Source organism: Pteronotus mesoamericanus, unplaced genomic scaffold (genome assembly GCF_021234165.1).
Source record: "Pteronotus mesoamericanus isolate MK-2021 breed Mesoamerican mustached bat unplaced genomic scaffold, CSHL_Meso_final contig_163, whole genome shotgun sequence".
Lineage (NCBI taxonomy): Eukaryota > Metazoa > Chordata > Mammalia > Chiroptera > Mormoopidae > Pteronotus > Pteronotus mesoamericanus.
Window position 1 is genome coordinate 15,950,473 of NW_026555064.1, and position 18,193 is coordinate 15,968,665.

Below are 18,193 nucleotides of genomic sequence, written 5' to 3' on the forward strand. Positions count from 1 at the left end.
AACATTTATTTACCCACCAGAACTTTAAGATTTTAAAGTCCTGGGGATTTTAAATGTACTATTTTCTAAAATATTTCTGAAAAAAACAAGACAGGCTCCTATACCAGATCGTGGAACTCTGTTTTCTGTCTCTAAGCTAATTACCAATTCTGAGAAACATTTGGTTCCTCTATGCTTATTAATAAAGTTAGAATCAAGAAATAAAAGCTTAGATTTAAGTTTTAAACTTCCTTTATTATCAATACAAGATACACAAACTAATTTTCAAGGGGACTTTTTTGTTCTGAGATATATTCACATTAGCAAGAATTTCTTTTAAAAATAAAAGTCAGCAGATATGCCATTTTATAGCTTTTAATTTCCAACTACAGGTTTATAGTGTCATTGAAGTCATTATCAGTTTTTTATGACATCTAGAATCTGTGTTTGTTAAAAGCTATATAATACCAGAAACACTGTACTTAGTAATAAACTAAGCTGTGTTAGGGATGTTAAAGAAAGCTTACTTATGCTCACAGATATAATGATGACATCTTTCAATCAGCTTTTAAGAAATATTTGTTACATCATATGATTTTAAAAGATGAGAAGACACTTATGTTAAAAGAATAACATTTTAAGAGAACTTTCATTTTTTATATTTTAACATTATACATTTTAATTTTTCATCACAAACATAAGGATTTTAAACTAATAAAAATAAAATATACTAATAAGTAAAATATCTCATTAAAGTGAGTTTGAGTCTAAGTCGGAAAGAAACCCACATTTATGATTTTTAGTATTTAAATTTTTGAAAAAGCATATACTTTATTGCAGAATTACCATTTAAAAATACTGTCAGTGATAACAAACTATCAAAATTTACAAATGGCAGCTATGTAATTTGTATGTGTAACAACTTAAATATATGCATTTCGCAATTTAATCTCCTGATGAACTACCTCCAATACCAATATTAAAAAATTCTTGAATTTTATCATATAACACCAACACTAAAGCACCCCCTGTACCACGAAGGATGTTGGAGAAGGCACCACGAAAAAATGCATTGATTCCTTCATGCTGGTATATCTTCACAAAGCAGTCTAAAGTTCCTTTATATTGCCGTTCAGCCTCACCACTCTATATAAAGAAAGACAAATAGTTTCCCATTATCTTAATAGCTTTATATATTAAGACAGATTTTATTCGACACTAAAGACAGATAAAAATAACACTGTTGAGTATATATGTTGGATCAATGACCATATACTGAACATTGTACATCTAGTGGTTGCAGAACGTTCATATTTTGCAAACACACTTGAAAACTGACCAGATACTAGGCTTAACAAATTTCAAAAGATGGCATCATACGCCATGCTTCATCCTCTCACCACAATGCAATTAAGTGCTAAATCAACCGTAAAAAAGATACCTAGAAAAATACTGTTTGGATATTAAGAAAAACATTTAAATATTTAAAACCTAATAATAACCATAAAACTCCTTGACTAAATTTTTAAGATGCTGAGTGATAATTTATAAGGAAATTAATAACCTTGAAATACTAGAAAGATTGACAATTAATGAGCAACCTAAACATTTTTAGACAAAGAATAATTCTAAAGGAAGTATAAATAAAAAATAACCAGAAAAAATAAAGAAAATTTACAACAGCCAAGTGTTGGAAACAACCTAAATGCCTATCAGTAGATGACTGTATCAAAAAATCATGGTACATTTACACAGTGGAATACTATGCAGCAGACGTAAAAAAAGTACTACTACACTTCGCGACAGCATGAATGGAACAACAGAGCATCATGCTAAGCGAAAGAAGCCAGGGGGAGAAAGACAAATATCATATGATCTCACCTACAAGTGGAACCTAGCCAACAATACAAAGATGCAAGGAAAATAAGACCAGCAACACTGACAGAGAAAAGAAACCAACAGAGGCAAGAGGGAAGGAGGGAGGGGTGGGCGGGGAAAAGGAAGGGAAGGGGCAAGTCAAGGAACATATAGCAAGGACTCATGGACCAAACCAAAGGGGAAGAGCTGAGGGAGGGAAGGAGGGAGGAGGCTAGGGAAAGTGGTGGGGGGTAGGCACAGACAAATGTATTTGAAAAATAAATAAATATTTTTTTAAAAAAGATAAAGCAAATAGAAAATGAAAGGGCTCCCAAATTATCAGAAATTATCAAAATTATTAGAGATGGCAAAGGTTAACATCATTGCAGATGATCCAGAGATTAAGAGCAAGATGATATTACAAAAAATTCATGGCAATTATTTTGGAAATTCAGAAGTAATACATAAATTCCTTAAAAAGCATAATTTACCAACAGAATAGAAAAAATTAGAAAAATAAATGCATTAAAGAGATTCAATCAGTTGTTGAAAATGTTCTCATAAGGAAAACTACCTACCCAGATGGCTTTATATGTAAGGTCTACAAAACATCCAATAAACATTTTTTTAAATTTAACTTATTTTTAGAGAGAGGGTAACAGGGAAAAAAGAGAGTGAGAGAAACATTGATGTGAGAGAGAAACATCAATCAGTTGCAACCCAGGCATGTGCCCTGACAGGGACTGAACCACCAACTTTTAGTTTTGGGGAACGATGCCCAACCAACTGAGTCATATTGGTCAGGGCTATCCAATGAACATTTAATTCTAATTTTATACAAATTATTCTAGAGAAGAGAAAATTGAGAAGACTCCTCAATAATATATTTTATGAAGCTTACAGAGCCTTGATACCAAATAATGGAAGGACAATACAAGAAGAGAAAATTCCAAGCCAATGTCACTGAAACATGAATGCCAAAATCCTAAATGAAAATTAGGCAATCCAACCCAGTAAGGGACACAAAATACAACGTATCATGACACAACTGGATATATTCTTGGCATGTAAGGTTGGCTTAGCTCTGGAAAATAGATTAATGTAATATAATACATTAACAAACGAAAAGAGAAAAACAATATGATCATCTCAATAGATATAAAAAAAAAAAAAACCATGACTGCCATGCATCATTACTATCTGTTATAACCCAAAGCAGAAAGGAAGAGCCACAGCTGGACAACAAGTAGCTACAAAAAACCCTGATCTAACATTAAATTATGTAACACTGAAGGCACTTCTGTAAAATTAGAAGGTTGCAAGTTACTACTTCTTTAACATAACACTGTATCAGAGGTCTCAGCTAGCACATACATGCGAGAAAAGGAAATAAAGGATTTAAGTATTGATTAAAAAACGGGGGGAGGGGGTCAAACCTGGTATTTCTTCTTGCAGATTCTAGACCTGTGTTTAAAAAGAAATCTTGAAAGAGTGTATGCATAGATTAGTGTTGGCAATAGCATTTAAGAAGTTGTGGGACATAAAATAAAAATGCAAAATATTGAGCAGTATTGAATTGTGTCCCCACGAAATTCACTTATTGAAGTCTGCATCCCCAGTATACGTCAGAATGTGACTATATTTAGAGGTAGGGTCTTTATAAAGGTAATTAAGGTCAAATGAATTCACTGCGATCAGTCATCATCCAACATGGCCATCCTAAAACAAGAGAAACAGAAAGGACCATAGGAAGACATAGGGAGACGAGGGCCATCTACAAGTCAAGGAGACATGTCCTCAGAAGAGACCAACCCTGCTAACCCTGCTGGACACCTTGACTTGAATGTTGATCCTCTGAGATTGTAAGAAAATAAATTTCTGTTGTTTAAGCTACCCAGTCTGTTGTACATTATTATGGCAGCCCTAGCAATACACTAAATACACTAAAATATAATTTTGACAAAAAACTGTAGATATTATGACTCTTATCTTTGAACACTTCAGTGTACATTTTCTAAGAATATTTTCTTACATACTCAAAGCACAGTTATCAAAACCAGAAAACAACATTGGTACAGTGTCATTTACTAATCCAAAGTCTATATGCAAATTAATTTTACATTCTAAAAAGTTTTCAATGTATTAAACTAGAACTAGATATAGATAAAGAGGAAACAAAGATTTAAATAGAGTAACTTTAAGGATGGTCCAAGAGTGCTTTAATAGGTTATGTATGTTTTGCCCTTTCAGGTGGCCTAGTGGGTTCTTCTAGGACCATTTCATAGACATAAAATGAGGATAATGATAGTAACTACACCTCATAGCATTGTTTTGAGAATTAAATGGGTTAAACTGTAAAATGCTTAGGACAGTATCTGTCACATTAAGCAATACAGTACTTTGCTAGCTTTATGGCCTCATTATTTTCACTTGCTCTCATGAAACCTATCATCTGGGTATACTGATCCACACTTCTCAAGTATTTCTTTATGTACTATGTTTTTTTCACTCTTCTTAGAAAGCTCACTCACTGGAGAAAAAGCCTATTTACTGAGCCTCATCTCTCCAAGAGGCCACATCTGACTGCTTTAGGCATTTGGACACTCTTCCTCTATTGCATTCCTGGAACCTATGCACATTTCTATTTAAACCAGTAACTATATGCCTTCAACACTATGCTGTGACTTTGGGTGCAGATTCTGCCTTATTTTATTTGTGTCACCATAGTGTAGCATAGATTAAGCAGTCAAATATTTGCTGAATGAATGAATGTAACAAGTAACAGCAATGTATAATGAATGTATCGAAATTCTGGTTTGAAGATTTATACTTTGAACATAGACTATTATAAACAAATTTTCATCTTTGAAGTTAAAATTATTTACTTTTATTAAAATATACTACAACAAATGGTATTACATATGTCAGTGGCTTGTGACTGGGCTTATTCTACTTGGTCTAATATTCAGTTACAGATAGACATACTTATCCAGTCCTACAATCCCTTTCCACCCTTTGAACAATTATGCTACAGAACTGGAAAGCATTTCTGTTCTGATAGCAGAAGAAGAAAAAGCTTTGCTGGATGAAGAGTGCTCAGCAATAGGAAAGAATACAAAGCAACACAACATGCATTTATTTTAAAGTATTCCATTGTGTGAATGTACCACAGTGCCCCGACCAGTGTGGCTCAGTTGGTCCAGTGTCATCCCACAAAGTGAAAAGTTGTCAGTTCGACTGGTTCAATTCCCAATGAGTGCACATGCCTGGGTGTGGGCCTGGTCCCTGGTTGGGGCTCGTGCAAGGGGCAACAGATTGATGTTTCTGTCGTATATCAATGTTTCTCTCCCTCTCTTTCTCCTTCCCTTACACTCTCTATAAAAATAAATAAAAATAAATGCACCACAGCTTTTTTTATCCACTCATCTACCGATGGGCACTTAGATTATTTCCAGGTCTTGGCTATTGTAAATAGCACTGCTATGAACATATGGAATACATAGTAAAAAAAAAAAAGGAACTCTTACCTTTTGTGATAGCACGGATGGACCTGGAGAACATTATGCTCAGTGAAATAAGCCAGTCAGTGAAAGACAAATACCACATGATCTCACTTATATTTGAAATCTAATGAACACAGTAAACTAATGAACAAAATAGAAACAGAAACAGAGACACATGGAACAGATTGACAGCTGCCGGAGGAGGGGGAAGCTGGATGAAAATGGTGACAGGACTAACCAAAGAACATTTATGCATAACCCACGAACAGGGACAATGATATGGGGATTGGCTGAGGGAGGGGGGAGGGGGGCACTGGGTGAGAAAAGGGAGAAAAAGTGGGAACAACTCTAGTAGCTTAAACAATAAAAAATGACCTATGCCGTTCAGCCAAAATTTCTCTAAAATTTGAATAAATTATAACTGAATATCAGAGATAGTGGAAAACTCAGTTAAACTTTCAAATAATAATATAAAATACCTGCATCATCATACGCCTTCTAACTGTGTCAAAAGGATAAGAAAGTATTCCAGAGCATGTAGTCACAACTTGAGCAATGAAAAAGGAGACAAGAAATGGGGTTTCCTTTGGTTTGGGTAATAAGCCCTATAAAAGAATAATGTATAAAGTAACCATCTAAATTTCAAAAGTCTCTTAAATCCTTAAGTCAAATAATAATTCTAAGGAACATATGAAAGCAGGCTCAATATACTTATTAATGCAATTAAAAACAGTTGGATTTAATGTGGAAAAACTAAAATATTAGGAGATCAGTAAGAAAGGAGAATGTCATACATGACTATATTTTTATAATATATGAAAAAGGAAAGCATATTTTCTATTTATTTGATCTGTCATTAATGGCACTGAAAACCAGGGAAGATAGCAGCCAGTGACTAAAAAAGTTCTTCCATGGCTCTTCACAGATTTGAAAAAGATGAAATAATGTCTGCTATTATCGTCAACAGATGATATTTGACAGATTTAAAGCTCTAACTTAGTCAAGAAACATTCCTAAATTTCACAACTACTACATGTGGTAATAGAGAAAAGAGGGAGAGTACTTATAAATTTTTCAGTGATTAAGTAAACATACATTAAGTAAAAATATACTATAAACTCTTAAGTTATATATCCAGATCACAATAAAAATGACATTCAATTACATTTGATGGAAGGTCAAGATAATTTATGAAACTATTATAAAATTTCCATCAACTTTCAATCCTATTTAGTAAATAATACTGATACTAATTTCACTGTTTCATTTTGGAAGCATGATGATATAGTGATTAAGAGCATGGGAATTTTGCTTGCCACTTAAATAAATTACTTAACCACTTCTGGGTTAGTTATCTTTAAAAATGCTAATATTAAAAGCTATCCTAGCCCTGGCTCGTGTGGATCAGTGGATTGAGGACTGGCCTGAGAACCAAAGGGTCTCTGGTTCAATTTTCAGTCAGGGCACATGCCGGGGTTGCAGGCCAGGTTCCCAGTTTGGGATATATGAGAGGCAGCCATTAGATGTCTCTCTTGCACATCGATATTCTCTCCCTCTCTTTCTCCCTCCCTTCTCCTCTCTCTGAAAATAAATAAAGAAATAAAGAAATAAAATCTTTGAAAAAAAAGTTATTCTGGAACACTGTGAGGATGTAAAGAACTTAACAAAATTCCTAGAACTAACTAATAGCTCAAAAAATGGTAGCCATTATTACAATATTTCTTTCCTACCTTTTGAAAATGCTATTAAAATCTGAAATGAAAAGGCAAAATGCTAAAACAATCTGAATAAAGAATCTAACAGTATCCAATAGACAATTGAGCTATAGTACCATTTATTACATTTGACTAATTTCATCCTAGAGGTGAAAATTAATTTGCCTTGCCTACTTTCCAAAAAGTAATGAGTAAATTTACTATTTGAACATAAAAATAGTGATAATAAAGTGAATGTAAAATCAGAAAATTTTGTCAAGAGGCTTTCTCTATGTAAAAGATTTGATTATAAGGCTAAATATGTTTCGTATTTGCAGTATGATGTAAAATAGTGAGTCAGTGCAAACAGCACAAAAACTTAATGTCCCAGTTTATGCTTTATATCTAAAGTCAGATCCACAGTAGAGTTGTAACTTAATTAGGTTATGGCAAGGTTGTGATTAAACAGAATTCCACGTCTCTTACTCCATCATTTATTTTGATTATATAATTAAAAGTAAATATATCTGCTGAACATGTTAGTAATTAGAACAATAAAAAGAAACAAACCATTTGTTTAATATATACTAGTTAAAGCCCCAAATTACCTTAACTGTGTCATAAGCTCCAAAATAAGAGGCTCGGTACACAATGATGCCCTGTACTGAAACACCAAACCCTTGGTATAACCCAACAATTCCATCTGATTTTGCTATTTTCATAATACAGTCACCTAATCCCTTGAATTGTCGCTCTTCGGGACCTAAAATAAAGCCATTTGAAATTTATTAGCAGGATTATATATCAGATAAATACTTTATTTAAACATTTCAAAGATTTAATATATTTGGAATTGCCACTTAGAAATCTAACAAAACAAAGAACACATTAAAATCCTCCCATTCAGTAAAAAATAATTAAGATTTCAAGTACTATCTTAAAATAATTAAGTATTAATCTCTTATAAAAAAATCTAATTCAAGCACTATGATTGGCTTAAAACATTTAATAAAAGTACTAGAAGTGACTAGAAAACACAGTTACAAGAATGTAGAAATTCTAGGTTTCATTAGGAATGAAAAACTCTATGACTTGTTTCCCTTGAAAAGCAAAAAGACAAATAAAGCAAAAAGAAAAAGCTGAAAACTAGTAACTTATGGATTAACATTTTAGATGGGCTGTCATATTTTTCAAGTGTTTGTTGGTTTTGTGTTTATTGTCCCTTGACTTAAACTCTTTGACAATATTTGAAAAATTTTATATGCAGAATATAATCTTTCAGTATAATCTAAATTCTCCCAGTTTTGAGAGAAAATGAACCTACTGAACTTAAAGCAAGATACATGAATTATTTTCACTTCCTTAGCAATAACAAGAAAATTTGGTCTGCCAGCTAAACATAAGATGGAACTCCTACTTTCATTTTTGCTCAAACTGCTAACCCTTCTAAGGTATTTTCCCTGACCACTTATCTAAAATTGATGTCATTCTCTTCTCCTTTCTTCATGGCACTTATTGCAAAGTGACAGCATATTTTAGTCATTCATTCATAGTTTTATTACCTGTGTCTCCCACTAGACTATAAGGTACACTAGCCTTGAGCTCCATGTTTTATATGGGGTGTGTGTATATGTGTGAGACACACATACATCTTATATCTGAGATGTGGCCTGGTTCACAGGTGCACTGAAGAAATACTTATTAAATGAATCTCTGCTCTCTCAAGACATCCTATTAAATGAAAGTAAAGAAATAAAACAGGTTTAAAGCCATATAGGTAAAGAAGAGTACATGACAGAGAATAAAATCCACATATTTTAGCAAGATGGAAAGAAGGTGAAGTGGAACCTCACTAAGCAGAGAAAGGTGATACTTGTATTTTTTTAAAGATTTTATTATTTATTTTTAGACAGAGGGGAATGGAGGGAGAAGAGAGGGAAACATGGATGTGTGAGAGAGATGTATCAATCAGTTGCCTCTCACATGCCCCCAACTGGAGACATTGTCCACAATCCAGGCATGTGCCCCAACTGTGAATCGAACCCCCAGCCCCTTTGTTATGGGATGATGCTCCAACCAACTGGGCCACGTTGGCCAGGGCTGAAAATCCTTTTCTTGTAGAGAGAGATATTGCTGAGAAGTGAGCCACTGGACTCTAACCTCAAAAAAACTTAGAAATTAGAGGAAGTACTATTTTTGCAGTGAAAGCAAAGTAGTGTCTGAATGCTCAAAATCCACCACTCCACCTTGAGTAGCCAAGTGACTTAACTCCTCTGCCATCCTCCAAGCTAATACAAGGCTCCAGACTGAATGGGGCCAGTTAATACTTCCAGTATCACTGAAAAAATACTTACACAAAGATGTATCTTGTGAAATGTCAGATCACCAGGGATATAAGGTGATTAAAAAGAAAAAAAGGCATGTACAAAAGTTATCAGCAGTAAGGGAGCAACTTCTTAAGAGCAATATTAGGGACTAGAATCTAGAGTACTATTTTAAAATTGTGGAAAAAGTTGACTTTAAACCCAAATTTTTCATATGGCCAAGAATCAGAGGGTAAGACAGAGACATTTTTAGACAAGCAAGATCTCAGTTTATCTCCTTTTCTATTCTTCACATAAAGCTCAGAGAACCACCAAAGAACATAATCTACCAAAACAAGTGTATAACAAAAACATACAAAGGCATGATAAATAAATTAAGGACAGAGGAGAAGGGAGGAACCTCTAGGATGAGAGTTGTACACCTAACCTAGACAGGAGCCATAGTTGAGGCAGGAATCAATGAGGGACCTAGGAGGTGGCTCTCTAGGAATAAAACGGAAGTTAGCAGCCTTTGCCTTTGCTCTTCTGTCACTACAGTGTTGGCCTTTCCCCATCTGACTTTTAAGGGAAAAGAAAAAAGTAGTAATCTGTAGGCCCCATGGCCCTACCATTTGGTTGAGAATAAAATTTTTAGACTGTAACTAACACTTTGTTACAGCAAAACAATAATAAATAACATATTGTTCAAAACACAAAGAAGGAAGAGTTACCAGTCTTTCTAAAACTCCCATACCTTTTCCAATATCAGCACCTAATCGGGTTCGGGCAAAATCTAGCGGATATACTACACATAAGGATGTTGCTCCAGCCGCTCCGCCAGAAACCAGGTTTGCCAAAAACCACCTCCAGAACTATTAAATTAAATTAAAAAGTGGTTATTAATCTACAGAATCTGATTGTGTAAAATCCTTATTTTTCTTGAGGTTAAAAGGCCAGATTTACAAACAGCTTTTCTAAAGTAAACATCTGTAACATCACAGATCACGATATAGCCAGAGTACTTCCCCTGGTGCCCACGCAGCCTTTGTTTCTCACCAGGCAGTCTAGGAGGTGCACTCTAGATGGTGACATGCTGGAAGTCCAAAATACTTTAATGGCCTCCAGCAAAAGTAGCCCAAATTAGAGAGAAGTGGCCACATGAGGTAATCATCTCTTTAGATTGTATACACTATGCACTTGAATCTCAGCTAAATACGTCCTTAGTCATAAAGAAGAAGCAACTGACTTCTCAGGGAAAAAATTACCTCAAAGGTAAGAATACGTATCTCTTGACTCTGGTTTTTTTTCTCTTAAAAAAGTAGATAAAATGCTGAATTTTCCTAGTGCAGTAAAATGATTATAAAATATAATTTATAACAACAGTTAATATTTATTCAGAGAAGTACTGTCTTGAGACAAAAGATCTCCTAATTATTAAAATATGTTACAAGGTTTAGAGAAACTTGTAAAGTTAATATAATTGTATTTTCATATATAGTTTATATAACTGAACACACATTATAGATTAACAGTTATTATGTTTTAATTATTATTTTTTCTGCAACTTGAGCACATCCTCCCAATATCACAGGTAAGATAAATCCAACTATTCCTTAAAAATTTTAGAGATATTAAAAAATACTTGCCTGTTTTTCTTTATTAACTCCAGACATGAAAAGTTGTTTGTATTTGTCCTTAAAGGCAAAATTTAGAGCCTGGGTTGGAAAATACCGAATAACATTTGCCAAATTGCCACGCCAGTAACTGAAGAAACCTACAAAAGAAAACATACTAAATATGAACTTATACTGTATTATTAATTCCCATAGTTGTAATAAACTTAGCTATTTAAGCTAAAACTAAATCACTTCCTCATGAGAAAAAATAAAGTTTTGTGTGTCTCCACAGAAGAAAAAAGGCAGTTAACTGCAGGAGCCTCATTCCAATTTTTTAAATTTCCTGAAACCTAAGAACCTATGGAAACCATTATCAGTTGAATATAGGGCTCTTTACTAGCGGAAAAACAGTTCAGGAGTATTTGTCAGAGAACCCTTAGCATCATTTCCAAATCATGATATACAATGCCTATAATGGTAAGGTTGCTAGAACAAAATTGGTTTGTATACATACTTATAAGGAGGAGAAAGGGAGAGAAAAGTCTAAAGCATTCTTATCTTTATGTTCTGGAACCTAGACAGAAAAGGTAGTAGTTTACCATTCAAGGCAGCCTTCAGAGGCTTGATGGAGAGGGTGGAGGAAACTTGAGAGGTCAGTAGCCTTACCACTTCGAATCTCAGTAAACTGACCAATCCTAATATGGGTTACCCTTATAATTCCGAGCTGCCTTTATAATCTACAGTTGCCCTAGAATGGAACTGGCTTGGTCTCCAGCAGCTGTAATTGTTTCCACCAGATTGCAAATTGTCAAAGTGTTTGATCTTGCTACTCTGAACAGGCAGCCTTCTAAAGATGAAGATTCAAATGAAAATAAATTCAGCTGGCTGGAGTGGTACTCAGAAACTGAAAGTTACACACACAGTTAAGTACACAGAGGGAAAGATATTTGTTAAATAAGTACATTTAGTGGGGGGAGAATCCAGAATCTTGGTGAATCCTACACTGAATACAAAGCAGTTGCACAAAGATAATTAAAAAGTGTATTTAACAGCCAAGAAATAATCTCCTGAGTACTCACAGCTGATTCAGTCCTTACTAATGTGTTTAACATGTAATGGTAACAGCCACCACTGACAAAGCATTTGATACATGCCACACACTGGCTAAGGCTTTTCATCTATATTTCATTTAGTCATCACATTATGCTTATGATGTAGGTTCCCCTATAGAACCCATTTTATATACAAACTGAAACTTTAAGAAGTTTAAAAACTATTGAAGGACATGGTTATCAAACAGCCAAACCAGTACTTAGAATCAAGTCTTCTGATTCCAAAGCTCTACTTTGGAGGAACTGGTTTTTATTCATTTAATCATGATAATCACCCATGGAGTACGTACTATTAATCTCTTCATTTTAAACATGAAGAAATGAGTTCCCTCAGACAGATCACAAAAGTCTACTCTCTGTTTAATGAAAGGGTAGGGGAGCAAAATTGGACACCCCAAAATCTCTAAAGTGAAGATTATTCTGGGATGATTGTTTTTAAGAAACAGAAAACTCAGTATGTTTTCTCTCTCTCTCTCTCTCTCTCTCTCTCTCTCTCTCTCTCTCTCTCTTTACCTTCTCCTTAACTACCAGAGATAATTTAGAGTTTGGTCCAGGAAGAGAACTATCACCAGAGACAATGACAAAGTGTACGGGTCAGGTGTGATAAGCTGCGGGGAGCTGGGCAGCATCTGTTTGTTCTCCGTTCCTTCTGTGCCCCACTGTCTCAGCACAGCACAATAAACATTTGCAAAACATTGGTTTTCCCCATCTTCCTCCCACTGGAAGACCCAGACCTCTACCTGCTTCTCCTTTGTTCAGGAGGGCATATAAGCCTCAACTGTCTACCTGTGGTTCTCAGATTCTTTTAGGGCCCTGTACGTAAGCAGTTAAATTTGTTTTTCTTCTGTTAATCTGTATTCTTTTGATTTGATTATTAGAACACCCAAAGAACCACGAAAGGTAGAAGAAAAATTTTTCCTCTCCTACACAAATTTATCCCAAATACACAATGAACATCAGAAATACATGTATGCAAATTTAGCAATGCATACATGATGATTAAAGAGTTACAATGTATTGAGCACTATGCTATAGACATGTGGTTGAATATTTTATAGATATTATCTTGTTTAACCCTCACAATTACCATATCATCAGGTATGCAGCATACAAATAAGGAAATTGAAGCTAAGAGAGGTTAAATTAAAAACAATTCAGCCCTGGCAGCTCAGTTGATTGGACCACTGTCCCATTCACCAAAAAAGGTTGCAGGTTCGATCCCCAGTTAGGGTATATACCTAGGTTGCAGTCAAGGCACGTATGGGAGGCAACCAAATTGGTGTTTCTCTCTCACATCAATGTGTTTCTTTCTCCTTCTCTCTCTAATCAATAAATATATCCTGAGCTGAGGATTGAAACAGAAAAACAAAAAACCCCAGTTCATGTCCTGGCCTGCCAGCTCAGTTGCTTACAGCACTGTCCAGATACACCAAGGCTGTGGGTTTCATCTCTGGTCAGGGCACATACAAGAAGCAACCAATGAATACATGTAATGAAACAAAAAAATCGATGTTTCCCCATCTCTCTCTTTCTCAAGTCAATAAATTAATAAGAAAAGAAACACACACACACACACACACACACACACACACACACACACACACAACAGTTCAAAGTCAAAAGGTAAGGGAAAGTCTGGGGCTTGATTCCAGGTCTGACTGCAGACCTAGAGCTATTAAATCTCTACTGCCTCTCTATAAAAATCCATTCTCAATAAAAACAGTAGTCTTTTTATTTATTTATTTGGCCAGAACTTAAAACAGGGAAAAAGTGACAGTGATGTAAATGTAGGAATATTTTGATTCTTTAATCATACAGAATAAAAGGACAGTTTCTTAATATAAAATCACAAAATTGGTAGAGAAAAACATAGCAATTGTGGTATCTTTGATAATAGCAAAATAGCTAAATTATTGACTTAACTGCTAAAAAAAACCTCTTCAAAACTGGAAAGCATGAAAAAATACACTCTGAACCTAATTCTGAGAAAAAAATTAAAATAGAACTGATGGGAAAATGGCAAAAAGTTACCGGGCCACTTACTGGTCAACTTACAGCCAAGAATGGGAATCTTAGGCACATTTGGGATATATTCCAGACCAGTGGGCCCCAGTATGTTTGGACAGAATGCCTATCAATAAAAATATGAGTATGCAGTTAGTATGACTCATAAATATGTATATGTATATTTTAAAAAGTTACATACCTTTGCTACTCTCATTTTGTACATTTTTAAGATACACCTAAAATAGAAATTAAGAATGAGAAAAAGATTCTTCATTTAAAAAACTTTTATTTGGTACCTAGTGCACAGCAGACCTGCTGGGATAGCACTGGGGACAAACTTCTGGGTCTTTTATTCAAATAGTCTTCTTGTCTCCATAAACTCATCTAATTGAGCAAACATAAATTGTAATGTTTATTATGTAATACTTGAGGATTAGTGCCTGTCATCCCCTCTGCACTGTGTAACTAACTCCTACTCCTTTTTCAGAATGCTTTAGTGTCCTGTGACATGTAACGAACACTCAGCCCAAGCAAAAGTGCCAGTGAGAATTCAAATACTAAATATCAGTAAAGTTTATTTTCACATTTTATTTAAAGAAAGTGAATACCTAATATTTTATTTGCATCCCCCAAAACATAATCTTCAAGATTTTTATAAAAACTTCACTGCTGTAGCCTTCAAAAATAAGTTTGGAGAAGTTCAGATTAAAAATAGTGACTAGGAACTCCTAAATGAGAGGATTTCTGGTTGCAAATATGAGGCTGCATAGTTCATATGTTTGAAAAGCTATTTTACAATATATTAAGTAACAATTGTCTTAATTAAGAATATATTTACACATGTATATTTTGTTCAATGAAGTCAGCACAGAGACCAAAATGTTAACTGTGGTGATTTTAGCAGTGATTTGTTTTTACTTTTTTACTTCTCTATTATATTTTCTAATTTTCTATAATAAACATGCATTATGTGAGTAAAAAATATTTAAGCAGTATTAAATAAAAGTGTACATACAAGTTGGAAGATCAAAAAACTAACTAAAGCACAGAGTAAATCTTTAAGAACAGAATTAGGATAAATCCAGAAGCTTTCATAACTGGAGGAAAGCTTATAAAAAATATCAAAGACAGCCAAAGAGATGTTTAAAGCTATTTTCAGAACAAGAATAAAGAGATTTATCCTTGGGCTGGAAGGAAAGCTTAGAAAAGGTTAGAAAATAGAGAATATCTAGTTGTGAGTTCATGTTTCAGCCTCATTCCATGTTGCCTAAAGAAAGGAAGTTAGCAAAACTAGAGCAAATGTAATAAACAAGAGACAAAAAGTAAATTCCAAAAAGTACCAACCTCAGAATGTGATTGCCTACTAAATGCCAAAATGATCTAACATGGTGATTCTAAACCCTACTAGGCTCAATTCCTCTCTATGTAAGTATCCATTGTAAATACTTTACTATTTTGAAATAGGAATTCAAAGACAATGACCTCTTCACCAATTCAAAACAAAACACCAATATGATGCCCTCATTGCTATATAAAGGAGAAAATGAAGGAATTTATAATAAAGTATGCATTTTAACTAATAAATTGGTGAGGGATGATCACACTATAGACATAATAGATGCTTGCTTTTACTTATAATGAAATAGATGCTTCCTTCTACTTACATTAATCAGTATATTTAAGGTACATATTGAATTTGGAAAAAGGGCTTAAATATATTTATATAAGTGTACAATGATTATGAATTCAACAGTTACAAACGCAGATGATATAAGTGGTGATCCAATATCACAAGCAGAGTTGCTGACATGAGTTTTCACAACGAAGAACAACTCTCAGTAAAATTCTGAACAAAACAAAATACAATCTTCCCTCTACTTACATGGTAGCTGCATTAGTGGAATAAATGTTTACTAGAACTATGCCCAGACAGTTTCAGTTTATAAGTAAATCAGAGTTAGGCTCAAGGCTTAGATAATCATGCACAGGTTTTACTGCCACCTGAAGGTCCAGTGGGACATTTGAGTCTTTTGGGTTGCAGGTTAAGTCTTCGTTCTGTAGGACTGGCCATATGTATAAGCAGCAAGATGTTTGGCCTCCACGGCTTTTGCCTTTCACATCATTACAATTAAAGATTATACTCCTCTATCTTGTGCTAAACAAAAAATTCCCCATAATTTTCAATAAAAGCCCCTAGATGGCAATATTATCCCTGTTGCGAATTACTAACCTCTTAGCATAGAATATATACCATAGTCACAGTGCATTCATAAGAAGACCACGTATGTAAGAATAGAAAACATCTTAAAATTCTGCTGTTATCACCTCATCTTTGAAGGTACAGAAAGCAGGAACACCAATAACAATTCAGAATGATCTCAATAAGAGCCATGTTGAATGTTTAGATTTAACTATTAAAAAGAACATGTAAAATATAAAATAACACTGGTCAACATAGTCTGACCAGAATATTTAGCTTTTACCCCACTACATAGTTTAAGCAGAGTAGCTAATAATAAGGCAACCCCACCTCTCTGAAGAGGTCTTAGCATATAAACCAAGGAGAGAGAACGTTCCTACTTCTCCTGCGAGAGCCTCAGGGTTAATGGGCAGCTCGCTCGATGACGTGCACGGGGTGTGGAGGTGTGAACCACTCGCTATGGAATATCCGGGCTCAGCCCTTGGATGGCATTTTAAGTTCACGGTTTAGATGAGGCCTTAAGAGTCTACCTCGCACCCTAAATACTGCGCTCAGTAGACCAAGAGGAGTTGCAACCACATCCCTAAGGAGACGACACCTTTTTTACGGGCGAGTGGCCCGCCCTAGAGTTAGGAGTGGGGGAAAGGACTGCGCTGGAGGTGAAGCCGCTTCCGTTCCTGTTCAGAATACGGACTCGAATAGGCCTGTTTCCTTTCCAAAGTTTGTATAAAGTTTTCAACTGAATCCTATTATATGGGTGGACTATAGAAAACTTCTGATAAATCTATCCTGGTGTCCACTGAGCTAACTTAGGAGCCGTTCTGCAACAGGACAGCACTCAATGGTTAACAAAGCACTTCCGTTATTTACCCCTTGATATCTTTCAATATTAAAGGAAAAATAACCTCTACAACAAAAACAAGAAAAAAATTAAAACTTTAAATAAAAGCAGGGTCTGAGAAAAAAAAATCAAAAACGGTAACACTGATCCTGTCTTTCTTTAAAATTTTATTTTGTTCAATCTTGGATTTTAAAAACATTGCATTAAAATACTCTTTGTCTTTATTATTTTGCTCCCCCCTCAACTTTGCGCAAACGTGAGTGGCTCTTCAGGCTCAGCCCTGCTCTTACTGATCAGTTAGTACTCAAGGATAAACAGAACCTTTTTTCCCTAAATACGGACCAAGGTACTTGGAGGCTCCAAAGGTCCCGTCTTCGGACTACTTCTCAAATCTATTATTTCACCAAGTATTTAAGCAACTCAAGCACTTGTCAACACACGGCAACGAGCCTAATAGCATCTCCTCTCATCCTGGGCGTCAACCACGGCCGTCTGATTCAGGCCCAGGGTCACCGAGATGTAAATCCTGCCGTAAAGCAGGGATGCAGACCCAAGGCGCCGGTCTCCCCCGCACCTGGACTGGTCACGTGCAGGCCCTCTGGGCCCTGGGCTGGTGACGGTAACGGAATTCTCGAAGGTGAACGAACAAACGCATCACCCACTCGGAGACACGGCCAAGGCTCCCGCGGTCGTCCCCGCCCGACACCCCCCGAGGAGAGGGCGGCACGGCGGCCGCCCGAACGCACCCTGCTCGCGGGGAATCCGCACCAGGCAGTCCACCATGCCTCTGTACTGCGCCTCGGGGCTGATCTGCTTGGACGACGCCTGCACTTGCAGCAGCAACTTCACACGCTCAATGGGCGCCACCGCGGTCTTCGACACAGCCGCCGCGATCCCGCCGGCCAGCAGGTCCTTCCCGAAGGACACAGCGTCAAAGAGCCGCTTTTCCGCCTTCTTTTCTGACTTCTTCTTCGGAGGATCCTGCTGCATGGTGGCGCGTGGGGCGTGAAAAACCAACAGCAGCAGGTTAAAACCAGCCCGGACAGACGACAAAGGGAAGCACAACAGCGCTTCAGCGGCG

At 35.8% G+C, this 18,193-nt stretch overlaps 1 protein-coding gene across 1 annotated transcript; it reads right to left on the reverse strand.

The window, feature by feature from the left end:
- Nucleotides 1-924: 924 nt before the first annotated feature.
- SLC25A31 (solute carrier family 25 member 31) lies at nt 925-18,102 on the reverse strand. Its single transcript, XM_054561914.1, has 6 exons — nt 17,859-18,102; nt 10,983-11,110; nt 10,091-10,208; nt 7,642-7,796; nt 5,819-5,944; nt 925-1,125 (listed from the first exon to the last, which is right to left on the reverse strand). The coding sequence occupies exons 1-6, from the start codon at nt 18,100-18,102 to the stop codon at nt 925-927; spliced, it is 972 nt and encodes a 323-aa protein (XP_054417889.1).
- Between the last annotated feature and the right edge of the window lie 91 nt (nt 18,103-18,193).